Source organism: Babylonia areolata, chromosome 18 (assembly GCF_041734735.1).
Source record: "Babylonia areolata isolate BAREFJ2019XMU chromosome 18, ASM4173473v1, whole genome shotgun sequence".
NCBI lineage: Eukaryota > Metazoa > Mollusca > Gastropoda > Neogastropoda > Buccinidae > Babylonia > Babylonia areolata.
The window spans coordinates 15,757,732-15,785,369 of NC_134893.1; the positions used below are offsets into that span (position 1 = coordinate 15,757,732).

The following is a 27,638-nucleotide window of genomic DNA, read 5'->3' on the forward strand; positions in this document are numbered from 1 at the left end:
GGCCATCATCCGCAAGAGTAAGCACCCGAGCTATTCTATTGTTGTTTAAGTCTGCAAGGCCCTTCGTGTAGACATTGTAGAGGACAGGAGAGATCGGAGACCCTTGTGGCAGTCCCATGGATAGTTTAGAAGGTGCAGACATCCAATCTCCGAGGCGTAGGACGACGGTTTTGGCTCAGTTTCAATTTCAGTTTCACTTTCTCAAGGAGGCGTCACTGCGTTCGGACAAATCCATACACGCTACACCACATCTGTTGAGCAGATGCCTGACCAGCAGCATAACCCAACGCGCTTAGTCAGGCCTTGGCTCAAAGACACCGAACATTAGAAATATAAAGCACAATCACTTCAGAAAAGGAAAAAAAGCAAAGTAAAATACAGCAATATTTATCAGTTGTAAAACCAAACAGAATACATATTTAGATGTATGTAATGAGCACGTGAGTCTGGAACTGGCTTCAGTGTTTAGAAGATCATTGTGTCATGTTCAGTGAGCAATAGTTTTGATAGATTTATGACAATTTCTCAGATTGTGGTATAAAGATACCCAAGAGACAACTGAAAAATAGCACTTCCGCCTGCGCCAACATCATATGCGCATTCGCATGACCAGCGTGCAGAGAGCAGCTCGTTGTGGTAAGCAGTGCCGTAGAATTTCGCGGTTTTTGTATATTGGTAAATGACACATTGTCATACCTGTAATAACCATGAAATTTGTAAGTCTTCTTTATCTGAAAGTCGCTAAGTAAGTGTGCTTTGAACAAGTTTTTTGAAGCTTTAACAGTTCTTTTCACGACGTTAGGATGCAGATTAGTTGGCGAAACGTGGTGGTGTATCTTGTCAGACATTCCCCCCCCCCTCTTTTTTTTTGACAAGTCCAGTGACAGACATGATGATCATATTGTAAGATTACAATCCTTTGGATCAGCTGGGTTTAACCCCTCACACATTTGCAACTGAAGCTTATAAGGGTTTCTCGTTTAAGAATATCAGTATGTCATAAGTTTGGTATCGTGTTTCAAACACAGGACAGAGAAAGACTGCCATTTTCAACCGGTCATGTCAATTTTAAACCAACGCTTCGGTCAGAGTTTTAAAAATTAACTTTCCACGAGTCTCTCTGTGTATACCTCTTTGTCATCTGAGCTTTTTTTCTGTTTTTTTTCTTCTTTTGATGTCACTTTATTTCCGAAGAATTGCATTACATTTATAGTTTATACCCATTTGCTTCGCCCAAAGGTGAAACTGATAAGGCATATATAGAAATTCATATGATTGCCATTGTGTGATGGTTTTGTTCTTACTCCCTGGGTTCATGCAGTTTTGGTAGTATTTCAGAATTTGAAGACGAGATGGGAATATAAGATGCAAAAAAGAAAAAAAAAAGAAAAAGAAAAAAAAGAGAGGATTAAGAACATAAACATGAAGGATGCAGAATTGGAACAAAATGGCTTCCATGAGAATAATTGAAAGATCAGATTTTCAGTTCTGTTTATCACATACCATACAATCGGTATAAAAAAAACGATTGGGTAATATAGCTGAAAAGAAATTAAGCATCTTACAATATACAAAATATAACTTTCCTTAAATTTTAGCTGTCTCTGTTGTTTAGTATACATGCAGTGATGCTGTAAAATTGGAGATTTGTCCAAAAGCTCAACATGACATGCAAAAAAGCTCAATTTCAGTTAACTTCAGTTGGGTGTATTTTTGGTTCTAATATAGATAGAAACATAATTTTTGTTATGGGATGTTTGTTTTATAGTTTTAATCTAAGCTTGTTTTAATGTTTTAAAGAACTTTTTTTTTTTAATGGTTGCCAGTACCTACAATATGATAACAATAATGTACATGCCTAGGTCATTAACAATGTTGACATTGTCCAAAAAATTAAACCAACAAAGGATTTATGTGACTTTTAAGTCTGTAAACCCAGATTTGTTAGAGTAGGTGATCGGTACTTTTTTGTGTTTGAATTTAGATCTTTGTTGTAAGACTGATTCACTTATTTCCATTGACAATAGCCATAAGTGAATATGGTACTTGTTGTGTGTTTGAATTTAAATCTTCCAGGTTAGTAAGACTGATTCACTGATTTCCATTGATGTTGGCATTTGCAGGGAAGTATATAAAAAGACAAAGATGGTGAAAACTACCATTGAAGAATCCACAATGGTGGTGAAGACAGACCAGGACCAGGAGGAGACTGAGTACAATCCTGTTGATGCAAATCAAGTGGGCAAAGAATTTGTGGCCCATTACTACACGATCATGGACGAAGGCCCACATTTTTTATACTTGTAAGTACCTTAGTTTTTAACATAAATAGACCCCATTAGAGTTCCGCAGCCATCTTCGATCCAAAATGCGAGCAATGCCAAAGGCAATTGACAAAGATAAAAGAAGCGAACCTGTGACCTTGACACTTTGTCTCTTCAGTCCCTGCATTTGTGGACCCTAGAGGCGAAATCTTTTTTACACTGAAGAAAAAGACAGTGGAGGGTTCATTTCACAAACTTGTAGCCATGTAAGATATTATTTTTTTTATTACTAATTTCAGTGTTTCGTTGTCAGTGATGAACATGAATGATTTTTGATTTGCATTTGATCATACCACTTTATTGTCTCATCAGTCAACAGGATACGATTTGTTAAAAAAAAAGAAAAAAAAGAAGCTTGTACTTTTGTGTACAATTATCAAAATCACAAGTTGGCTCACATTTCGTTTCATAGTTAGAACATTATTCATTATTGTGATGTTTGGTTGAGTGCAACTGGTGCATGGTGAGTACACTGCCGCTTTTGATACCATTGACCATACTATCATGCTAAACAGACTTAGAAAATTTGGCATCTCTGGCTCCGCACTGTCATGGTTCCAGTCCTACCTTAGAAGCAGAACAGAAACAGTCACTGTAAGTGGCCATCAATCTTTCCCATTATCAGTTATATATGGTGTTCCACAAGGGTCTGTACTTGGACCAGAGCTGTTTTTTCTTTAAACTCAACCACTTTTCGATGTTGTCAAAAACCATTCTGCAAATCATGCCTTTGCTGACGATAACCAGCTCTACAAAGAAAGAACTTTTGCCAATCTTGACTCTTCCATTGGGTCACTGACATTAAGTCATGAATGAATCAAAGCAGACAAGAACTAAATGATAACAAAACTGAAGCTATCATTATATCTTCAAGCAGACTAACTATAAACAACTCTTTACCTTCCTTTCTCAAAATTGGAGATTAAGATGTAGACTTTGTATCTTCAGTGAAAAATCTCAGTTTGACGTTGAATTCAAACCTTTCAATGAAGAAACACATAAACAGTCTCTGCAAGGCTGCATAATTTCAAATTCGAAAGGTCAGTTCTGTCCGCCATCCGCTTACTACTCAAGCAACACAAACTCTGGTGTGCTGTCTTGTCTTGTCCAGACTTATTGTAATTGACTCCTTATTGGTTGTCCTTAGTACTTAAAACATAAACTCCAGAAAGTTCAAAGCACAGCAGCAAGGTTATCGTTAGAACCAAAAAGACTGACAATATCACTATCTTTTGCATTCTCTTCCCTGGTTATCAATTTCTGCCCGCACTCAGTATAAAGTCGCAACTTTCAACTCCATTTCGTGTGCTGCCCCTCTGAGTATTTGAACCTACACACCCACAGGACAACTCGGGAGTCAGATCATCTTCTGATTTACGGCAGCTACTTGATCCCCATGTTGAAACCCAATCCTTCGGTGATTCTTCCTTTTCTCATTCAGCTCCATCTGTCGCTTGCGTGCGTGCGTGCGTGACTAAGAAATGTAATAGGCATAGTCTTCAAATCTGTTTTATGCTTTTGTGCGTCAAATCCTTTCCCCCCTTCCTTTTGTAAGTTATTGTGTACATGCACACATTTGTTTGTGCATGCGCGCGTGTGCGTATGTGTGTGTGTGTGTATTTTATGCTTATTGTAAAGCGCTTTGAGCTCCCTTTCAGGGAGGTAAGTGCTCAACAAGTATCCATTATTATCATTATTATTACACTAGTACTACAGGTACATACGTGGTATCTGTATGCATAAATCTTTCATGAGTGTGATGCAGAGAGGAAAAGCAACATTCACAATCATCCTTCTCCCCAAACAACAAATGTTCAACTGTTAATGCAATTTTTTACCATCTTACAATGATTGTCTGAAAGGTGCATTGTACTCTGAAGCTGTGTGTGGAACGTTGTGGATTTCACTGTTGTCCTCCTTTTCTTCAGTTGATAGCCTCGATTTCTGTAACCAAACACTGCACAATAAAGTGCCATCGTATGATCAATAAGAAAACTAAAATACGATACAAAAAAACCCCGCAAAAAACACGTTCTGCCTATCTCGATCGCCTTAGCTGCTCGTAAATTCGGAGAGCCAATTAACTTCGAGAGTACACATCATGTGACATGCCTCTGTTTGTCATTTAAGCATGGAACTCTTCAGGGGTCTATCAACGTAATACTTGTGTGTGTACGTGTGTGTGTGTTTGTAGATTTATCATGATTTGTGATTATAGGTTGGCACTAATTTTTTGCTTGATGCATAAAGAAGCGTGGAGTCAGGAGTTATTGGGCTGTTTCATTCTAGAGCATGTATTGTTACACTCCCATCAAATTCAAAGTGAACTGAAAGAAAAGAGAAAAGGTCGTTGAAGCAGAACCTTTATTATGTGCATATGTTTGTTAATGTTATGTTTGTTATGATATGTTTGTTTTTCAGATTTTATACTCAAAAGAGTACCTTTGTACATGGCGGCATTGAGAGATTTGGTCGCGAGGACCCAGTTTATACTGGCCAAGCCGTAAGTATCTTCAGTTCAGACCTTGACAATTAAGAAAACTATGTATTCACATATGATGGTTTATGTTTAGCTTAATTCATTGCATCTAATCAAAATCCCTTTTCATTTTAGGGTGAACACATGCATAAAGTTGATTCAATCTTGAAGAGATACAAATTTGTGATATTCTGTTTTTGTGGATATATGTGCTACTTTGGTTTTTACTTGTACTGAATTTTTTCCTGGTAAAACTAACAGTGACCTGTACAACAGGACAATGAATTTCTTCCCTTTCCAGATAGTCTGTTAACACTGGTAACAAACTGAGATATATATTCACATGTGCTTTTTCCTCTAGTCACTTAACATTTTGTCTTTTTGTTTAATGAAAATTTTGATTTTAAGAATTGTAACATTTGTAAACTAGTACTTCTGTTTAGTACAAAAACGGTATAAGTAGTTAGTAAATCATAATTATGGTGAGAAAGGTGGCAGAATGGTTAAAATGTTTATTTGCCAATACAGTTCATGAGAGTTTGGTCTGATTTGCTCTCGCCCTTTCTCCTGGTTTGACTTGAAAATCAAACTGAGCGTCTGCTCATTCATATGAGATGATAAACAGGTCCAGCATGCAGCACGCACTTAGCACACTGAAAAAGAATTCATGGCAACTAAAGTGTCCTGGAATGATTTTGAAGTAGTCTGCTGTTATGAGAACACAAATCTACTGCATGTACTCAAAGCCTAAGTGTGTCAGGCATCTGTTAGCAGGTATGGTGTAGCATGTCTCGATTTGTCCAGACACCTCCTTGAGAAACTGAAACTGAAAAACTGATCATGTTGATTTTTGTTGCAGGAAATTCGGACAGGGATTGCAAGTTTGAACTTCCAAGACTGTCGCCCCAAACTTCATCAGGTTGACAGCCAAGAATCAATTAACGGATCAATTTTAGTCCAGGTAAGCTCTCTTTCCCACCAGAAACTTGGAAGCTTTACTGTGGCCATACTTGGTGTGCATGTAGATCTGCCTGCAAGTATGATTTGGGTATATTTGGTAATTGTTAATGGCAGTATTCAGCATGAAAATTCACCCAATTATAAAACATAACAAAAACAAACGCCAGTCCACTAAACAATACTTACCTTTAGTTTGCTCGTTTTATGTCCTGCATTTTACCTTGAAAACGGAGTATGGCTGCCTACATGGCGGAGTAAAAACAGTCATACAAGTAAAGGCCCAGTTGTAAACATACGAGTGAACGTGGGAGTTGCAGCCCATGAATGAAGAAGTCTAACATTGACAGAGAGTATGCCCAAATTGGTTCATAGTGGAATGCTTTCAGGTCACTGAGCATGCTGTAGATAATAAGTAAATGTTACTTACCAGTATTCTTGGTTTTTGCTTTTGTTACATTTGTTTGGGTAAAAAGAAAAAAAAGAAAGGCAAGGCCTTCAAGACTCTCTTGTGATGCACTAAAAAAAAAAAAAAATCTAATCATTAAATTGTGTTCTGTATTTGTTATTATAAAGCTTCAGGTTAAAAAAAAAAAACACAAAAGAAAAAAGAAAAAAAAGCCCTGAAGGCAGATTCGAACCACGCGTGTTCGGGTGAGAACAAACGGTCTTACTCAATACACTGTCGTGGCTCCTTAACTGACGTTCAAAATTTTAACATTTAAACATGCTTTTTTTAAGGGTGATAAATTGATTGTGGTGTTCACAGTGAGAACTCTGTTTAAATCATATTATTCTGGTGTACCTTGGGCATTCAAAAAATCTTTAAGGGCAATTAAGAATTCTTAAGTCCCCGGTAAAGGAGACGTGGCTATTGCTGCAATCGCACTGCAACATTTAGCCGTTTTCTCTGGATCTCTGGATAGATGTACAAGTTTAGTTACACCCACCGGGAGTGTACGACATGGTCGATTCAATTTCTCTTTAATGTTCATTCTAGTTTTATAGTTTTAAAGTTGATATGAAAATTGAGTATTCTGTTAAACTAATAACATGTAGAGCCAAGTACAAGTGCTTCTAAACGTCGTATGAAGTGAAAAGGACTTAATTTTGAGAAAAGTTGAGACTGGAAATTTTTATGTTCTCATGGTTTATTTTGTTTAACTGAATTCCGACTGATTTTGTTGATATTTTTATGGCAGTTTGGGGCATAATCCAGTAAATGACGAGGCATTCACAAATCTTTCTCTGAATGAATATTTAACAGTCTCCTTCTCTGACTTTCCATCACATGTTATTGTGTATTGTCGATTGAATATAGGATTGAACGGGCAGGCCAACAACTTGAAACAAAATGGCGTCCTTCGTGTTTGCAAGGAATATGAGCACGTACTTTGAATATGTATAAATATGTGTATGCAATTGATTTTTGCCCATGACCTTCAGGGCTCAGCCAATAGATCTATGAAGTCCACTCATAGTATTGATTTTAGCATTTTCTGAAAAAGACCACTTGGGTGAATGAACATAGTGAAAGCCCTGTACACAGAGTAAAACACGCAAGCTTTTTATGTATTTAGTATAATTTCAGAATGTTTAAGATGAGAAAGATCAGTTTAAAGCAAATTTTGTTTGAACAGAAAATGATAAAAATGACTGCTGTTGATGCTGTCAAAGATCAGATCAAAGTGCCAAGTTTAGAGAATAAAAAAAAAAAAAAAAAAAAAAAATATATATATATAACAGTAAATTCATTTTGCATATAATTTGGCTTTTTTAAAATTTTTTTTGTGCCTATCCCAGAGGTGCAATATTGTTTTAACTCTTTCCGGACGAAGGAATGCTCACGCATTCCTACACAAAACATATTCGGTTTCGGACGAAGGAATGGAATAGCATTCTCCGAAAGTAAAATTCCATCATGCGCTGTACACGTGATTTTGTGATTAGCCAAGCAGAGTGCGCTATTCTGGGTCACTCCACAATCAAACAGTATGATTGGTTAGTCTATGATGTGTGGCCTGTCTCGCACACACGCTGACGAAGTCACTGACCGGTCGTCTGCTCGCGTGCCAGCCTGTCAGCAAAGCGGGCTCTTCTCAAAATGTTGTGATGCGAACAAGGCAGTGACAGCAATGTTTTTGGGTTGCCGAAGTACTTGAAATGCTACAAACTGAAGGGTCGGACATTGAAGAGGTGGATGATGACGAAGAAGAAAGCGAATTTAATGCAGAAAGCGAGCATGGGTATGGTGATTCGGGGTGAAAGATTGGCAGTATTTTCTACATATGGCAAAACTGTAAAAATAAGATGAGAAATTTGATTTTTTTTTTATATGTAATAGCTCAGCACGTAATAAACCAGTTCTGAAAGTTTCATTTTCTTACACAGTATTTTGTATTTAAAATTTTTTTTTTCCAAACCCTTACAAATGGGCCGTCTGTGGGGAAAAGCAAGGGAGAAAACTTGTCCCGAGTGAGTTAAACAAGATGACTGGAAAGAACTGAATTTTTCCTATGTTTATGCCAAATTTGGTGTCAACTGACAAAGTATTTGCAGAGAAAATAGCAATGTTAAAGTTTACCAGGGACACACAGACACACACACACACACACACACCCGAACACCAGGGTTAAAACATAGACTCACTTTGTTTACACACGTGAGTCAAAAAGTCCAGTATTTTTGGTAAATGCGACTTAGCACACTTCAGAGACAAGGAGCAAAGCAAGGAGGATATTACCAAGATCCTTTCTGTTTTTTAAGATATGTTCTATACTCTGTTCATGTTTGTTGTATATTCAATCTGTGTTCTACTGTAGTCCTCATGGGAAGTTTTTAGTTCAGTATCCTTTTATAGAAACATTGAAAGATTTTTACTCATTTGCCTGTAGTCAGCATATTTAATTAAACCTTTAAGAAAATTCTTTTGCCATGTTAACATTTTGCCTTGTGTTTTTCTTACCAGACGGCTGGTGAGCTTTGCGAAGAGGGAAGCATGAGGCGTTTCATGCAGTCCTTCGTCCTGGTACGGAATGGACCGAAAACGTTTTACGTGCGCAATTGCATCTTTAGGTATCAAGATGAGGAATTTTCAGACGAGGAAGATTTAAGTGAAGGTAAGTGTTCTGTGGAAAAGGTTTTCAAGTCCATATGTTGCACATTGTCAAAATGATTTGGCAAGTGTTTGGCCAAATTTTTGTGGCAGAAGCTGTGTCAGATTTCTTTTTAATGATATGCCCAGCATTTCTTGAGAGACATGCTCTCTCTTACCATTTTCCACTTTTTGATAAAAATATAACACATCCACTTGTACAGATTTGCATGTTGTTATGGTAAAAAAGAAAGCTGTCAATAAAGTTTCAAATTAATTTTTTCTTTTTTTCTTCATATCCATATCCATGAAAATGTAAAGATTCCATTTATTATGGGATCCATCTTGTTAATCGTTGCTAGGAAGACATAGACATATCATGGTGCTTTATAAGGCTCTGGTGATTGGTAGATGTGTGGGGTAATAAGACGACTTTTCAGGCATGAGATTTTTCCGTCTATAATTGGATTTTTGACCAAAAATTGACTCCAGAGGCCATATTTGAGATTCCTGTAAATCCATTGAGAAAATGGGAGGGGTGGAAGTTTTTTTTTTTCCCGACCCATGAAGGTTGCACGAACGTTGTCTGACTGATCGACAAGACAGACCCACAGTGTTTGCTAAAATACCCCATGTTTGGATAAGCGAACCAATTGAGAATGAGTGTTTCGTTGCTCCTCTGTCATCATTCAGCTTATCCGTATTCGGTTGGGATTACAAAACTTGCTTGCTAAAGGATTAGAGGATTTTTGCAGCAGATATTGATACAGGAGTGAATAATAAGTGGAACTGGGTCTGGCAAGATGAGATTGTGAAAACAGAAGTGAAGAACAAAAAAATACCTTTACGGGTAGGCGATGCCATTCACAAAATTGACACCGCGGGCAAGGCCAAGTGCGATTGGTATCAGATTGCATGGGTGTAGCTCTTCAGTCTAGACATGGAAATCTGTTTTCAGATTTGCATTAAAAACGGAGCGTCTGTTTTCTAGAAGAATAAAAAAGAAAGAAAAGGCTGATGGGCCGTTCTGTATCGTTTACCAATGATCTGTCAAAAATGAAAACAGAATGCTCTTTCGAAAGTGTCGGTTGTTGACCCTTTGAGAGGCGATCCAGTGACTTGTCAGAGCACCAACAGTCAGATAGTTTCCTAACGGTCGATTGAAGTTGTCAAAATGCCGATAACGAAAGGTGATCCCTACATGGCACGCATTGATATCACTGAAAAGCATGTATGCGCGCACATGCACACACATGCAGTCGATCACACACGCACAGACAGAGTGCACACACACACACACACACACCAAGGCTGACTTCACAGGTTTGGAAGCAAAAACATTTAAATTTAGGAAGAATTGGACTTATTTTTTATCTTCTGTGGGTTGGAATACCTCAGCAGCATTGGTGGCCCGCAAGTGTAGATTTTATGGTTTGAAATTGCGAAAAACCTTCAGCTTCAGGGGGCTTCACCCCCACACCCCCACCAGGGGTGTTGCCCCATGGACCCCCACTGGGGGCCGCAGAAGGCCCCCACCTTTCAGACTCAGTCACAATTTCCCAATCTCATTCCTGCTTTTCTATGCCTGATTTTTGTAGTGTACAGCAACAGATTGAACACATGATGAGTTATATTCTGTTTTTTGTGGTGCATAGAGCCTCCGGTTCCCCAAGAAGGGTCAGAGAGCATCAGCTCTGAAGGGGATCAGACTGCACATGCGGAAACAAAAGCTGAAGCACCAGCTGCCCCTGAGACTGCCCCTGTTGCAGCTGAAGAATCCCCTGACACTTCTGAGGCCCAAAGGTAGGATTGATGTGTGTGTGTATGCATGTGTGCCATAGTGTAATTTGGCTTGGATTACGTTTTAGTCATTACCGTTTTATTTGGAAGTTTGTTTCAATGTTTTATTTCTTTCTTTCTTTTTTTTTCAAATAGGGAGCTGTTGCAGTTCAGTTGAAACCTGTTATTTACTTGCTACACACTGCTCCAGTATTTGTTTTCTTTTATTGTGTTTTGACTTTTTTGTATGTAACCATAGACGAAGTGGTACATAAGGGGATACAAAAGAATTACAGTATTTACATATTTACAGGATAGAAAGTGACAGGACAGAAAGCTCCTTTGCACAGGCCAAGGACATATAGAGGCCGGTCACAAGGGGTTTTTCTATTGTTTTATTTCAGTATTATAAGAAGAGCAGAAAAAGAAGATAAGAAGAAGACAGTGCAGTAGAATGTGAGGCAGCTGACTGTGTGCCACAACAAAGTGTGTGGATGCAAGCACAACACCAGTGAATCTGAATGGCCAGCAGTGACCACTGGCTATTTATAGATGGTCAAACGAACCACTCAGCCAGTACTTGGTGGCCTCAAGCAAATCGCATCTGTTGGGCGGAATATTTGAATAATCTGTGATTGTTGTCAGGTGTTCAGTGATAGATTTCTAAATGATTTCTAAATAATTCCTGAACCGATTTATGTCGGATTGGTCGCAAAACAAAGAGCTGAACATTACCTTTCTAATGCGTATAAAATGGAGTGTTGATTATTTAAGATGAATTTACTATTTTGATTGAAGTCACGTGGAACTGATCAATTTTAGTGAGTTCGTCGCTGAATATTACAAACTGCGTTTAATCAGTTTAACATAGGCAAACACAAGTAGTATAGATTCAAAGAAGGAATTATGGCAATTCAGCCAGTGTATGATACATATAGTTTACTGATTCAGTGGAAGAGATAATTAACTAAATAATGTGTGTCAGAAACACACATCTCAATTTGGCCCAAGCCGTCAAGCAATGCTAGTTGTGCAGTGATTGTCATTCAGTGTCAACAATGAAAATCCATTTTGTATCTTGTAGGTTCCTGATCTGTTATTCTCCAAACACTATAATAGTATGATTTTAGTTTCTGACAAGTGATCACATATACAGGCATGAGATTTTTCCGACTATAGTCGGATTTCCGACCGAAAATTGGTTCCTGAGGCCATTCTTGAGATTTGCATAAATCCGTTGAGAAAATCGGAGTGGGGGTGGGGGTTCCGATCGACGAAGGTTGCACAAAAGTTGTCTGACCGATCGACAAGACAGACCCACAGCGTTTGCTAAAATGCCCCATGTTTGGATAAGCGAACCAATTGAGAATAAGTGTTCCGTTGCTCCTCTGTCATCATTCAGCTTATCCGTATTCGGTCAGGATTTCACAACTTTCGCTCGCAGGCTTCACGACTTGCAAAGATACCTGATTTCGTCGATCGTGTTTGATCATCGACAAAATGAGAAAACTCACAAAGGATAATAAGATTTTTGCGCTGAGATCGATAAAGGAGTGAAAAATAGTGGAGCTGGGCTTGGCAAGATGAGACCGTGAAAACAGAAGTGAAGAACAAAAAAATAACTTTACGGGTAGGCGACGCCAGTCACAAAATCGACGCCGCAGGCAAGACCAAGTGTGATTGGTGCCAGATCCTATGGGTGTAACTCTTCCATCTTATCACGGAAATCTGTTTTCAGATTTACAAAAAAAGTGAAGTGTCCGTTTTTTTGGGGGGGAGGAAAAAAACCAAAAGCCATTGGGTCATTCTATATCATTTGCCGATGATCTGTCAAAAATGAAAATGGAATGCTCCTTCGAAAGCGTCGTTTGTTGACCCCCCTTGAGAGGTGATCCAGTGACTTGTCAGAGCACCAAAATCGAAGGCAAAAAGTTTCCTAATGGTCAGTTAAAGATGCCAATAACAAAAGGCGATCCCTTCAGGGCACGCATTGATACCACTGTAAAAAGCACGCATGCGCGCACATGCTGTGCACACACATGTGGGCGATCACACACACACAAGCAGACATGCTGCGAGTGTGTGCGCACACAAACGTGAAATCCTTGCACTGACGAACAATTAAACTAAAACCAAATTTGCTTCTAACTATCCCTGAAAGCGGAGTATGGCTGCCTACATGTCGGGTTAAAAACGGTCATACACGTAAAAGCCCACTCGCGTATATATGAGTGAACATGGGAGTTGCAGCCCATGAATACAGAAGAAGAAGAAGCTTCTAACTGATACTGATTTTAGTGTGTGTGTAAGCACAACAGACATAATCTGGCAGTGAATTATTTATAGATTTGGTTTTGATAAATGTTTTTAGCATTTGTTTGGAAGGGGCTTCCATTCAAATATCAAAGGGTGTCACATCTGTACAAGTGCATGAGCCAGTGAAGTCTGGCTGGTCAGCTGCGAAAAAGTCGTCTGCAACCGCCTCTGTTGAAGTGGCCCTCGTAGCCGGCTGAACGCTCAGCTGCATGTATAATCTAAGATTCTTTGATTGGTTGAGACAGGGCATGAACCTTCAGGCATTATAGAAAGTTCTGCATGAAAAAAAATGTAAAGGCACGAATGAGCAAAAGTACAAGTTTTAGCATGCACTGGATCTGTGTAGAAGGTATATTTAGTGGAATGAGGATTTTGTAACAGAATCATGATTTCGTTAAATGGAAATGTATAAAAGCAAAAAGTACACCACATTTTCTATGATTATCATCCCTCTATTGTATATTTTCCCCTATAGTTCACCGGTGTCAGAAACTGCTGAGCATGTTGGTGAAGTAGAAGAGGAGATTGCCCCTGCAGAAGGGAACGAAAAAGTAGAAGAAAAGACGACTACACCAGCCAGAGAAAATGTGGAGGAGGAAAAGCAGTCCGCTGAGCCATCAGGAATGCCTGAGGAGACTAGCCCTGAGAGCGCTGAACCACAAGGTTTGATATTTGTTTGGCATTGTTTATTTGTATGGAGTGCATCCTTTTCTTTTCTTGTTTCTTTTCCATTGAAGGTTCAGGTATAGAGTACTCACATTTTGGTTTTAGATTTTATCCACAACAGCCTTTCTCATTAATCATCCACATGTTTTGCGTTTATTAGGTTGTATCTTTTGTGTTCATGGGCTGCAACTCCCACGATCACTCGTATGTACATGAGAGGGCTTTTGCCTGTATGACTGTTTTCATACTCTGTTGTCGGGGGGGTGCATGCTGGGTATGTTCTTGTTTCCATAACCCACCGAACGCTGACATTGATTACAGGATCCTTAACATGCGTATTTGATTTTCTACTTGCGTACACACACGAAGGGGGTTCAGGCACAAGTAGGTCTGTACATATGTTGACCTGGGAGATTGGAAAAATATCCACCCTTTACCCACCAGGCGCCGTCACCAAGATTCAAACCTGGTACCCTCAGATTTAAAGTCCAAGGCTTTAACAGCTCAGCTATTGCGCCTGTCTGGTTGTATTTATTTGATAAAGATTGCAAATGAGCGGCATGTCAAAAACTGCACATAGAAAATGTTCGAAACTTCGAAGAATCATCAGTCATTTTATGTCTTTCTTTTCCCTTTTGCCTGACTGTCCTTTTCTTATTGTATGTTATTATTGAATGTTATTTTTAGAGTGTGTAAGTGTAGCTTCAAATCATCAGCTCACCTGTTACTGAAAATCCCTTTTACAGAAGAGTCACCAAAAACCTTTTCATGGGCCGCTTTGGTTAGCAAGCGTGCTCCAGCAACCACAAGCACTGAAGCAGCACTTGCTGGAGCGATAACGCCGGTTGTGCGAAAATCTGATAAGACGGAGCGGAAACCTGCTCCTGTTGCTGCTGCTGCTGCTACTGCTGCACCTTCCACTAAACAGGTGGAGGCGCCTCGACCCCAAAGGTATGCTGAGAAATTTTTTTTGCTCAGTCATGGTGTGTGTGTGTGTGTGTGTGTGTGTGTGTGTGTGTGTGTTAAACTTAACAAAATCATTTTCTCAGGTTGTCTGTGTGTGGGTGTGTCTGTGTGTCTATGGTAATTTTAAACAGAATCATTTTCTCTAGAAATGCTTCGTCCAAATACCAAGGTATGAATAAACTTTGCAAATACCAAGTTTGGATCAGACAGTGAAAGAAAACAAATCCATCTTCTGGATTAAGTCGTAATTTCAAATCATAAATGGTCTGGGTTAGAGGAGTTTAGACTGTATAAAAGGATTTGTATGCTTCCTTAAAAAAAAGAAAAAGTATTTCACTCTGTGAGCACATGCTCTACAAAATGTGGCACTACATAGTGCGAAACAGCTGTCGCTTGCTGTGCACACCAGCTTCCTTTTTGGAGGAACATTAGGACCAGTATGAGCATTAATCAGAGTTATTTCTTTAAAACCACTAACCCAAGTGCAGATCGGTTTTAAAGGTTAAAAGTGAAAAACCAATACTGTTTTTGGACACTTCTTCCATTTCTTTCTGGAAAACGAAGACATCTGGGCTTGGATTAAGTATATATATATATATTTTTATATATTATTTGATTTTTTTTTTGAAAGATTGAATACTTTTTATTCTAATATGTTACTTTTGACACTGGTGCACATGGTAATAAAGGCATTCCAATCAGACACAAGGGCATATTTTGTATCTAACACCAGGGCATGTTGTGCGACTCCCATTATTTATTTTCTTTAACATTTTGATCATCAGAGTATTTGACAAAGGGTCATTTTGATCTTCACAAATTCACTAGAGAACACATAAAAAAAGACAGATATGTAGTATCCTGAGAGACCATGAGGTACTGTGGCAAGTGTAAGACTGTGTTATCTCTGTTTTCGACAGACCTCAGAGGGAAAATAACCGGGCAAGGGAGAGAAGCAACTCGAAAGGAGAGGGTCGCAATGGAGAGAATGGGACTAAAAGTTTCAACAGTGGACCAAAGTATCCCGATGACCAGCAGCTGTTTGTTGGCAACCTGCCCCACAGCATGACTGAACCGGAGCTGAAAAGTTTTTTTGAATGTAAGTACCCGTTGGATGGTTTGATGTGGAAAAGTGCCAGGTTTCATCTGTTTAAACTGGAAAGCTGAATTATTTGCCATGTTTGTTATTAAGAGCTAGGTGATGGAAAAGTTATGGTACTTAGAAGTACAGATTATTAGAAGAACTCAGATACCTGGTGTATTTCTGTGGTAAACATGAGTGTTTGACAAAGAATGCTGTTATCCCTTGACTTTCTAACTTTGCACTTGTATATTGGTAGTAATTTAGTTTTTCTGTTGTTAAACCATGTAGCATTACATGGGCTATACAAGTGGGCATTACATAATTTGAGTTTGTTTTGCTTCACTTTGTTGTCAGTGTGTGCTAGTTTTTGTGTGTGCGAATCTAATTAAATTCCATGTCCATATGGAGTGATGGCCTAGAGGTAACGCGTCCGCCTAGGAAGTGAGAGAATCTGAGCACGCTGGTTTGAATCACGGCTCAGCTGCCGGTATTTTCTCCCCCTCCACAAACCTTGAGTGGTGGTCTGGATGCTAGTCATTTGGACGAGACGATAAACCGAGGTTTCGCGTGCAGCATGCACTTAGCACACGTAAAAGAACCCATGGCAACAAAAGGGTTCTTCCTGGCAAAATTATGTAGAAAAACCCACTTTGATAGGAAAAGCAAATAAAACTGCACGCAGGAAAAAAAATACAAAAAAATGGGTGGCGCTGTAGTGTAACGACGCACTCTCCCTGGGGAGAGCAGCCCTAATTTAGAAATACAAATACATATTGAGAGATCTGTGTTTCATACTCAGTTCCTGTTGATAGTGATAAGAAACTCTAGGGAGAGCTGGACAGTACAAGGTGTTCAGAGAAGTCCCCCGCCAGTGAAGCGTTTTGGCCCTTAACGCCTTGAAGGGGTCAGGCCGCACCCAGGTCATGACACCTGGATGCCCTTGTATTGCTGCCTATTTTCTTTTTCCTGGTCCTCGGCAGGTTTGAACCCGCACCTCCAGGGTGGTCACCACTTCAGGACAGTCACCTTTTCTGGCAGACGTTTTAACCACTGAGCCATTGTAGACCTAGTTTGAGTAGGGAAAATTGAATCCTTATGAAGTTTACTTTCATTCCTCCTCAACCAGATCAGCTGGAACTATTTGCTGCTGCTTCTGCCATTGCCTTGAGAGCCTTTGTCCTCACTCTGCCAGAAATCGACATCTGTTTCATGAGGCTCAAACCCTGTTGTACCAATCTCAGTGACGAGGACTTTGACTTGGAAGCCAGATTCTCTCAGGGTGCTGGTTAGTCTAGCATATTTCTCGGTCTTGTAGATGGTGGGCTTCCTCCATTCTGCTTTCGTATGGCACAGTGAGCTCAATCAGAATCGCTTGTTTCATTGCCTTGGAGTGGAGTTCTATGTCAGGTCTCATGCCAGTCTTTGCTGATGATTTCTGGGTGTTTCTTCCCCTTTGGTAGGTCAGCTTTGCATTCACAATCTCCGGCACCATCAAGCAGCCCATTTTTCCATGCTTTGGATGTTACAGCTGTTCCTGGCCAGACTTTATTGCCTTCTGCAGAGAGGAACTCTACTGGAACTTCCGGTGGTGTAGGTACTCCTTGGACAGAGCTCACCATGTGTCAGTGAGCTGAGGACATGTTCCACTGTTTGTTTGCCATGGCAGAGAAGGCACGCAGGGTCCTCTGCTTTCCCCCATTTCACCAAGTTTGTATTCGAGGGAAGGAGGTCGTACACAGATCTTAGGATGACACTGATCCTCAGAGGGGCCATGTTCCACATGTCGCTCCTGCTGAGGCTCCTTTGGAGTGCATTTTCTGTTGTCCACTGCCCCTGCTGGACTGCCTTCTGGACTCTTTTATCATTCTCTTCCTTCCTGATCTCCTGTATGATCATGTCTCTGTTTGCTTTCCCCTTTACCTTGGACCACCATTCCATCTTTGTTGATCCCAGGCCCTGTCTGTTGGTTTGGGTGTGTCCTGTTATTTCCTTTGTCTTGAGAGTTTCTTTTGCTGCACTGACTGCCTCCCTGACTTTCCATTTTCTGCCAGTCTTCAGCTTGGGTTGGGTGGATCTCACAATACTGACTACCGAGTCTTTGAGCATGCTGAGAGGTCTTGCCTTCCTTACCTTGTATTCTTTGACAAGGGATTTCAGAGGTAGCCTCAGCTTTGCTTGGCGACCGTAGAGTGCCACTATAGTGAGACCAGGTGGGACACAAAGCTGTTTGCGTGTGTACTTGTTGATCTTTGCATCAGTCGACTCAACTGTGCTACAGCTGATATATATCAGGAGAGGCCACAGGAGCTTTGGTATCAGCATAGACTGTAGGCACCACATTTTGTATTTGCCAGGAAGGCCACACTGGTCTATAATATGCAGGCCTTCTTCTGCTGTCTGCTTGGTTTCTTTTCCTCTTTTTGTATCTTTCAGGGACTCATCATACCATCTTTCAAGGCTCTTGAATGGTTCATCTGACACTGTTGGAATGGTTTGGTTGGCTACAGTGAATGTGACCGTTTCAGCTACCTTTCCTTCACGCAGTGAGGCTCTGTGGTTTCTTTGGTTTGAAGTTCATTCTGGCTGTGGCACCTAGCTCGTCCAACCGCTTCAATATTGCATGGGTGTCATCCTCTTTCGTTGAAAGGACTTGTGTCATCCATGAAGGCTTTCAAAGGAGGTATCTGGTATCCATTGCCGAGGTCAGCTCGATTCGTTCCTTCATTGAGGCCTTCAAGATCACTTCCATTGCCAGCATGAACAGGATTGGAGAAATTGCACAGCCATGGCTATGCCCACTTCCAGATTGATCAGTCTTGTGTATTCCTTGATGGTGAACCACATTGAGAAGCCATGGAAGTACTTCTTCAGCATTTCCCTGATGTTGGTTGGTACATGGTGCATCTCGAGAGCCACTTGGATCATTTCAAGAGGAACTGACCCGTACGCATTTCCATTTCTTGTCGCCTGGATTTTTTGAGATATTCTTGCCTTGGTTCTTTCACTCCATAGGTTTCCCGACAGGTTATGTGCACACCATCTCCGTAGGTGGCTAACTTGAGTTTTAAGGTGCTCTTTCCTATCAGTGCATCATGTTTTCTGGTCTAAATCTTCCCATTCTGTTTTTGCACTTGCAGGTGGCAAGTTTAGTTTCTGGCGTTTGGCTTCAAGATCTTGTAGAAATATTTGTCTGAATTATCAGCGTGGATGTCCTTGGCTTGAATCCTGATCTTGGTTTTCTGCAACTTAGCTGCTGGTGCAGTGCACTGCTGAGCATTCGTCAGATTCTTCGTACAGCCCTTTTTGGTCCTGTAGATCTTCATGTCACGCTCGGTAGAGAATTTCCGCCCACAGACACATGGGAATTCCATCGGTTGTGAAATTGTAGTCAGTTTACCATTTCCAGTCGTGATTGCGTTGGCGCCGATGGATTCATCATTCTCTTCCCCTTTTGGTGAATCCTGGGAGCATCTCTTCTTTGAACAACTTGTGGCAATTTGATTAAGGGTAAGGTGGCTTGCCAACCCATGGAACCTGAGAGTCAGTCTTTCTCAGTGTCACTCGGTCTTTCCAGAATGTCATTCACACTGTTCCTGAAAGTCAGTGGCTTACACATGTCTCAGTGATAAGAAAATCTTGGGAGAGCTGGACAGTACACGGTCTTTAGAGAAGAAGCCCCCCTCAGTCAAGTGTTGATGTATATTATCTCTTATTTGTTTATGTATCTTTGTAGATCTATTGCTAATGATTATATGTTGACATATCTATGTAGACCTCTTACCTGCTCACCTACCTGTCTGGTTTAGTGTCACAGTGTGTTCATATGTCTGCTGACTTTCTGTTTTTGTATATGTGCACACATGCACATTCCTCTGTCTGCTGTTGTGTATACTATCAGAACACAGTGGCAAGCAGAGATGCTGATTGTTGGTTATAGCTCAACAGTTTTTCTTCGCTGTCCTTCAGGTTATGGAACTGTTCTGGATCTGCGCATCAACACCAAGGGTAGCGGCAGCCGCGTGCCTGTGAGTAGTAGTTTTACAATCTATGATATCATCAGAGTAGTAGTTTTACAAATTTGGATACCAAAATTTTAGTAATAGTTTTACAGCCTTCGGTGTCATAATTCGAGGAAGGGTTTTGAACATGTATTTGTGATCTGAATTTGAGGAAAGTCAAGATGCATTAATGCTGCTTTGTTGTGAGCATGTCCAAATTCAAAGTTGGAAAAGAAAAAAAAAAAAAGTTTGAAGCCCTGTTGTCCTCAGTGGGTGTCCAGATTTTAAACAAACTATTCTCTCCCCATCTTCGGTGTCTTCTTTTTATTTTGCTTTTTGAGAAGTGTATGTTAGACACCCTTGATCTCTTGGGACTTTGTGCTAAATGAAGGTGATAGCTGTGATAGACATGAGTAGACATAAGGGGTGTTTGTATGATACCTATACACAATCTTTGGTTGATATTCTCGTACTGCTTTATTTTCAGTCGACTAAAGATGTGTTTATTATTGTTTACTGAGCAATAGGTCTATCAGTTCTTTTACTGAAGTGCAGTATGCAGACATATTGTTTCATGAATATTAGTGTGTGAATATTAGCTTATCCTCCAAGCCAGTTTTGCGAATGAAAATAAGTAAATAATGAAGTTTATGCTATTTTGTTCCAGAACTTTGGCTTTGTCGTGTTTGAGAGTTCAGAGACTGCTCAAACAGTGCTGAAGCAAAAGGTAAGTTTCAGCAGAGCATTTTTTGTGCTTTGTTTGGGGTAGGGTGTAGTGGTGGAGGGCATTGCTTTAAGGAGGCCTTGAAGCAAATACAAAAAAGTGGGTGGTATTAAATTCTGTTAAATAAATGTAGACTTAACAGTTAAAGGAAACTGGGCTTATGTTGTATCCAGTCATTTCAGATCCAATCATTTTCACTGCAGTGATGCTGCACTGCATAATGTTGCCAGCATGTACTTTCATCACTATTAGCTTCTTGTACTGCCAGAAACTTCATCGTTACAGACCTGTTTACTAGTACGATTTTGGCGTAATTTGTACAACATTTTGACTGGAGTACATCAGTATGCGAAAATAGATTTCAGTATGACTTTTGAGGAAAGAAAAACATGTTTTGGCCAGAGTTCTGGTCCACAACAACAAAGTGGAGAGTTTTTATGCTGCTCGCGTGGTAACGGGTTCTTTGGACGAAAGTGAAAAGTTCATTGCAAGCGCGTGCCCTTGGTGTTACATGACAGCCAATGAGGCCTGTCTAGTCAGTCTAAGAGGGCACCTCCCCATTTCTTTTTGAGAATACACCAGACACAAATGTAGGGTCAACAGGTCTGTCATTATTATGCCCAGCAATGATAATGTATTATAAAGCGTTTTTGTGCTATATGGTCAATATTTGATGTAGGAACCAACAGCACTTTGTAAATGGAAGAGCTGTGAGTTAAGCACATAAGTCTGCACACACACACACATTGCAACCTTTAAAGATGATATGTGCAACAGAATGAGGACCAGAGGTGAAGCCTTATCAAAAGAGTGAAATCAACTGTTCGTATATTGTGGAACCACACTTGCCTTTATGGTACAATGGACTGATCATCATGCCTGGTTGTTGCAGCCTATCATGTACAAAGGAGAACACAGACTCAACGTGGAGGAAAAGAAGACACGCGGCGACCATAGACCTGCAGCCCGTGGTAATGCTCGTTACGGGCCTGGACCTCGCAACTATGGGTCTCGTGGTGGCTACAGAGGCGGGGGAAATGGCAGACACTACAGCGGAGAGCGACACAATGGGGGGCGGGACTTCCACAGGGGAGACGGACCAGCTCCTGCCCGCCAATAAGACTTCTGGATGTGGTCTAAGCTGTGTCATTCCATGCTTGTTTTCAAGAACCACAGCGTCTCATATTCCATTACCAAGCATGGAAACATATTGACTCCCCCCCATACCCTCCAACCCCCCTCCCCGCCGTTTGCCCCCATCACATTTGACTGAATATAAGTGCCAGTGTGATACTGTGGTAGCATTGTGAACACTCAGTTTCAGAACAGTGGAATCAAGTCATGTTTGAAGCCATATGAAAGATGGTTTGTGGCAGTATGTCTTGGGTTGTTGAGATGGTGGTGTTATGCTTAAAGTATTTTTTGTATGTGAGGATGTATGCATGGACACTTGCACACGGATACAAAGGTCTGCAAGCTTTTAAGTTTGTAGTCTTTGTCCATAAATGGGTGTTTTTTGCTTCTTTTTTTTCACACTTAAGTTATAGTTAGGGTGCAAAGACAGCAGTTGCACCATCCACCCTGACATTTGTGGATGTGTTACTGTGTAATGATCAATCTTTGTTTTTTTCAAGTGCCTTGGGGACCATGTCCCACATGGCAACTAACAGGGAGAGAAAGAGAAGAGAGAAAGAATTTGTGATAGTCTGCTATAGCTCTTAGAGAGCTCTAGAGATCACAGAAATAGTGATTGGTGGCTTAAGAATTACTTACAGTCTCAGAATTACTTACCATATTTTGCCTTTTTATCAAACTGTGGAATCTCATAATGACCCCATCATTGCCACCATTTTATTTAGACATACGGAAAAAAAGAAAGAAAGAAAGTCTGAATTTTGCATTGGCATGCTCATTCTTCATGAGTGTGGCAATATGTTTAGCAGCATTGTCAGTGAAGTTTTTAAAAAATGCTGTCAGTTATGCTCAGGTTTTGCAGTTATATTACGAGTAGGGACTGAATAGTGAATCCAGACTGATGGTAGGGTGATAGTCAGATGTAGTTAGGTTTATTTCAATTTGGATTGAAAAGTCTTCAGATACACCCTCTTGTTCACTCTCAGTGAGCTTTTTTTTGTGTGTGTGTGTGTGTGCATGTGTGTGTGTACATGCATATGTGTGTGAAACACTGGCATCATGAACAAGTATTGATGCAGTATGGTAAATCCTTGTTTGTGTTATCAACCTCCTCCTCATGACTGGTGTGCAAATGTTTGTTTTAAAAAAAAAATTTTGTGTGTGTTTGTGCTCTGTAGTCCAACAGAATTTAGAGAAAAGATTCTTTTTATGTCAGCATATTAGGGGAAGTACATATATAATTGTATTTGATTATAGAAATAAAAAAGCTGTGTGGATGAGCACGCGAGTTCCATTTGCATTCATTCATATTACAGAAGATGCATGCTTACTGCTGAGTTCATACACTTGTTTACCATGGCTGCTGTGTGTGCACGAGTGTCTGTGTGCCAGTGGAAGTAAACCTTTGGAGTCCCAACTCTTTTCTGCTGAAAAATGATGCTACAATCAACTTCTGTCTGTTGCAAAGCTGGATAAAGTGGGGAACTGTAGAGAAAACCTGCTGGTCTGAATTTTGTATTGGTACACTATAGCAAGGAAAAGTGTAATGGAAACACTGCTATAAATATCATGCTTTGAATATTGAGTGCCGAAAAAATCGGGCTGTTATATAAGCTGCATCCCCTAGATTTAGAAAGAAAAAAAAGATTGTATCCCCTAAATTTAGAAAGAAGAAAAGAAGTGAAATTGTGCACACATGAGCCGCAGTGGTTTATAAGCCGCAAATGTTACACCAAATTCATGGCAGCAGCTCAGGTTTCCTTTTCAATGGCCAGTTCGATCACTTTCAGTTTGAAACCTGCATCGTAAGTATTGTGTTTTGGGCTTGATGGATGTTGTCTGAGCAAGAACAATCAACATATGTTTTGCATACGGTTCATGAAGGGAAAAAACATTTAACACAAGCACTCTTTTTCAGTGAGTTGTGAATTGACAGAGTTAAACCAGTTTTGAAACCGAGTGTGAATTTAAAAATAGGCTGGAGACTGACGTCAGCACTTGACTTGACCTGAACACGTCATTGGCAAAACCCGCAACATTGGAAAAATCCACAAAGAAGCCGCATCATTATTTTAGTTGCAGGGATCATGGTTGAGGGATAATGTTGTAGCTAAAAGTTGAGATTTTATGGTATTCATTTCATATCAACCAGCCTGTGTGGTTGAAGTTTGTATTTTTACACCAGAAAGTGGCTTTAGAAAAGTTACCCACCCATTCACTTTTAAGAAGAAAGTTGAAACCACTCAGTCCGGCAGTGTACAGAAAAATCATTTAAGTCTCTGAAACCACTATATAACCACAGATAAATATATATATATATATATATATATATATATAAGAAATAAAGTGATTTGACTGTCACTGCTTGTACCAGACACGGCTGATCACAAAATGTTAAAAAAAATCAATTTTCTTTCTGAAAAAGTGAGAAATTTCAAACAAAATGCATAATGAAACGAGCAGAGTTATCCCACTATCCATTGAATTTCTATATTGTCTCAGAAGATAATATTGCAGTATAATGAAAATTGCCTGCAGCAATAATGGGGCAGATGCACAATGATTATTGGTCAATGGCAGTTGCATATTGGGACTTCAAAGATTTTTTATGTTATTGTGAAAGGCTGTAAAGATCAGTGTGTGAAAACGATTCCTGTCTGATGTGTACAGACAGTAATCACTGAAACTGTTAACATTGTTACAAGGACACTTCAGTCTGAAGTATCACGAAGACTTGTTTTACTGTGTTCTTGTGTTAATACATAATATGTGAGCGTTGATATAGTGCTGGATGTCTGGTAGAGTGTCTGTTTCTAATATATATGCTTTGTTCATATCTGAGTTTATATCGAGAAAAGCTGACCATGCATGTATAGGGAAGGGGTGAGTGTTAGAGATAAGAAAGAAAAGAAAGAATGTGTGTTAGAAGAAAAGTTAATGCACTTGGTGTATATATCCACTTATTGAAAGGTGCTTGGTTGTGCTCATTGCAGCTGAATGGATTGCTGAGCCGTGTGATGTCTCAAACTATTTAGGGGTTATGCATGGCTGACTGTGCATTCTGTATATCATGTGAGAAATGAGATTGTGCACTCTATGTATCCTGATCTGATGAATGAGAGTGAGATCATGACACTAGTGATGGTCTGTAGTAATTGTAGTTGTCAAAGTGATAACAGTTCATAGACATAGGACTACTTAATGACAGTTCCTAACTGCCAGTGGAATAAGAAAAAGGAGAAAATATCTTACAGAATTTATTTCTATGTTCAGTGACTATGGAGGAAAATAAGAAAAAGAAAAAAAAAAAAAACGCTTTTGAGGTACTAGCAGGTAAGAATTGTTGACTGCAAGGTCTCTCTCATTATTTATGGTAAGTGTTAAGGAGAAGAAGCTTATGATAAATGGAAGTTTCTCCAATGCTGCAATTATAATGTTTTTATTGAACAGTGTCACATATGGAATTGTCCAAACTTTGATAGGTGTAACACATTGTTCCTGTGTTGCCCCTGATTTTATCTATACTTTCACAAACATTTTCTTAAAGTTTGCAGCTGTACAAATGCGCCACCAGATTTGAGGAATTTCCAAAACCTTTCACCTGCTGATTTGTTAGAGAAAGTTTTGACATTATGACCAGGTTCTGTTTTGTAACGTTTTGGTAAGTCCTGGTATATGAGTTGGTCTTCTTTGAAGACAGAAATGCAGTATTGTGATATTTATTACTGCATTGGAGTTGTCTTCTGCAGCCTTGATGGCATTTGAGAGGGGACTATGTGGAGGATAAATCGACATTTTGAAGAACGTTTTAAACATTCCTTGTATTCTTTTTCAGTTTTTGTCTCTTCTGCTATTGCCATGTGAATTTGGGTTTCTTTGTTTTATCTGCAAATGTAGTTGTAGTCTTTTTTTTCTTAAAAAAAAAAGAAAAGTTTTTAGCCATTGTAATTACTCATTATTTCCTCTCATCATGACCCCTCTCTTCCCCATCACTTCCTCATATTTGTCATTGTCATTTACCATTTTCTGTTGTTTTTTTGATTTGTGTTTGTTTGGTGGTGGTGGTTGTTCCCCCCCCCCCCCCCACCTCAACTACCCTATCCCCCAGTACATTGGTCACAGGATTTTTAGTGATTTTTCAAGTTTCTTTTCAGACATCTTTGTTTGCAATGTTTTTTTGTCTTCTTCCATCATCTGGACATTCATGTGACTTTTCTGTTCCTCTACAGTTACGTTGCTTGGAGCATAAAAAGGGGGAAAAAATCAGTATATAGATATAACAAGCAAAAACTGGAATGAAAGAAAGAAAAGTCATTTGTTAAGAGTTCTTTTGGAATGTAATTTTTGTTTTTTAAATATCTGTATCATACATTGTTGCTTTTTGTTTGCCCTGCTCTGCCCTTCCCCTATGGTACTTAACGATATGTCTCTTTTTTGGTTTTCTCAATACACCTTTCCCTTCTCACCTCCCCCCTCCCACAGTACCTGTTAATATCTTTGGTGTCCCCCGCCCCTCCTTCCTCTGCTCCCCCCACCTCTACAGTACTGTATCATCTGTTACTTCGTGGTTCCCCCCCCTCCCCAACCCCCCTCCTCTGCTCACCCTCTCCTCTTCAGTGCTGTATCATCTGTCACTTTATGGTGTCCCCCCTGGCCCTCCTCTGCTCACCCCCACCTCTTCAGTACTGTATCTGTCACTTTATGGTGTCCCCCCTGGTCCCTCCTCTGCTCACCCCCCACCTCTTCAGTACTGTATCATCTGTCACTTTATGGTGTCCCCCCTGGCCCTCCTCTGCTCACCCCCCACCTCTTCAGTACTGTATCATCTGTCACTTTATGGTGTCCCCCCTGACCCTCCTCTGCTCCCCCCCCACCTCTTCAGTACTGTGTCTGTCACTTTATGGTGTCCCCCCGCACCCCCCTTCCTCTGCTCACCCCCTCCTCTTCAGTACTGTATCATCTGTCACTTTATGGTGTCCCCCCGCCCCCCCCCTTCCTCTGCTCACCCCCCTCTTCAGTACTGTATCATCTGTCACTTTATGGTGTCCCCCCGCACCCCCCTTCCTCTGCTCACCCCCCTCTTCAGTACTGTATCTGTCACTTTATGGTGTCCCCCCGCACCCCCCTTCCTCTGCTCACCCCCCTCTTCAGTACTGTATCTGTCACTTTATGGTGTCCCCCCGCACCCCCCTTCCTCTGCTCACCCCCCTCTTCAGTACTGTATCATCTGTCACTTTATGGTGTCCCCCATGGTCCCTCCTCTGCTCACCCCCCTCTTCAGTACTGTATCATCTGTCACTTTATGGTGTCCCCCCGCACCCCCCTTCCTCTGCTCACCCCCACCTCTTCAGTACTGTATCATCTGTCACTTTATGGTGTCCCCCCTGGCCCTCCTCTGCTCACCCCCCCACCTTTTCAGTACTGTATCATCTGTCACTTTATGGTGTCCCCCCGCACCCCCCTTCCTCTGCTCACCCCCCTCTTCAGCACTGTATCATCTGTCACTTTATGGTGTCCCCCATGGTCCCTCCTCTGCTCACCCCCCTCCTCTTCAGTACTGTATCATCTGTCACTTTATGGTGTCCCCCCTGGCCCTCCTCTGCTCCCCCCCCCCCCAACCTCTTCAGTACTGTATCATCTGTCACTTTATGGTGTCCCCCCGCACCCCCCTTCCTCTGCTCACCCCCCTCTTCAGTACTGTATCATCTGTTACTTCGTGGTCCCCCAACCCCCCTCCTCTGCTCACTCTCTCCTCTTCAGTGCTGTATCATCTGTCACTTTATGGTGTCCCCCCTGGTCCCTCCTCTGTTTCCCCCCCCCCACCTCTTCAGTACTGTATCATCTGTCACTTTATGGTGTCCCCCCGCACCCCCTTCCTCTGCTCACCCCCCTCCTCTTCAGTACTGTATCATCTGTCACTTTATGGTGTCCCCCCGCACCCCCTTCCTCTGCTCACCCCCCTCTTCAGTACTGTATCATCTGTCACTTTATGGTGTCCCCCCGCACCCCCTTCCTCTGCTCACCCCCCTCCTCTTCAGTACTGTATCATCTGTCACTTTATGGTGTCCCCCCTGGCCCTCCTCTGCTCCCCCCCACCTCTTCAGTACTGTATCTGTC

The 27,638-nt window shown here is 40.8% G+C and overlaps 1 protein-coding gene across 1 annotated transcript; it reads left to right on the forward strand.

Moving 5' to 3' along the window:
- The first annotated feature begins 609 nt into the window (after nucleotides 1-609).
- Nucleotides 610-26,318, forward strand: LOC143292513 (ras GTPase-activating protein-binding protein 2-like). Its single transcript, XM_076602864.1, has 12 exons — nucleotides 610-636; nucleotides 2,124-2,303; nucleotides 4,746-4,827; nucleotides 5,663-5,764; nucleotides 8,729-8,879; nucleotides 10,510-10,657; nucleotides 13,425-13,612; nucleotides 14,362-14,566; nucleotides 15,502-15,680; nucleotides 19,632-19,690; nucleotides 20,331-20,390; nucleotides 21,280-26,318. The coding sequence occupies exons 2-12, from the start codon at nucleotides 2,146-2,148 to the stop codon at nucleotides 21,505-21,507; spliced, it is 1,560 nt and encodes a 519-aa protein (XP_076458979.1). The 5' UTR covers nucleotides 610-636; nucleotides 2,124-2,145; the 3' UTR covers nucleotides 21,508-26,318.
- The last annotated feature ends 1,320 nt before the right edge of the window (nucleotides 26,319-27,638 follow it).

Coding starts and splice junctions, on each gene's coding strand:
- LOC143292513 (XM_076602864.1), top strand. CDS start 2,146: ATGGTGAAAACTACCATTGAAGAATCCACAATGGTGGTGAAGACAGAC. Junction 10,658..13,424: donor GACACTTCTGAGGCCCAAAG/GTAGGATTGATG, acceptor TTTCCCCTATAG/TTCACCGGTGTCAGAAACTG. Junction 15,681..19,631: donor GCTGAAAAGTTTTTTTGAAT/GTAAGTACCCGT, acceptor GCTGTCCTTCAG/GTTATGGAACTGTTCTGGAT.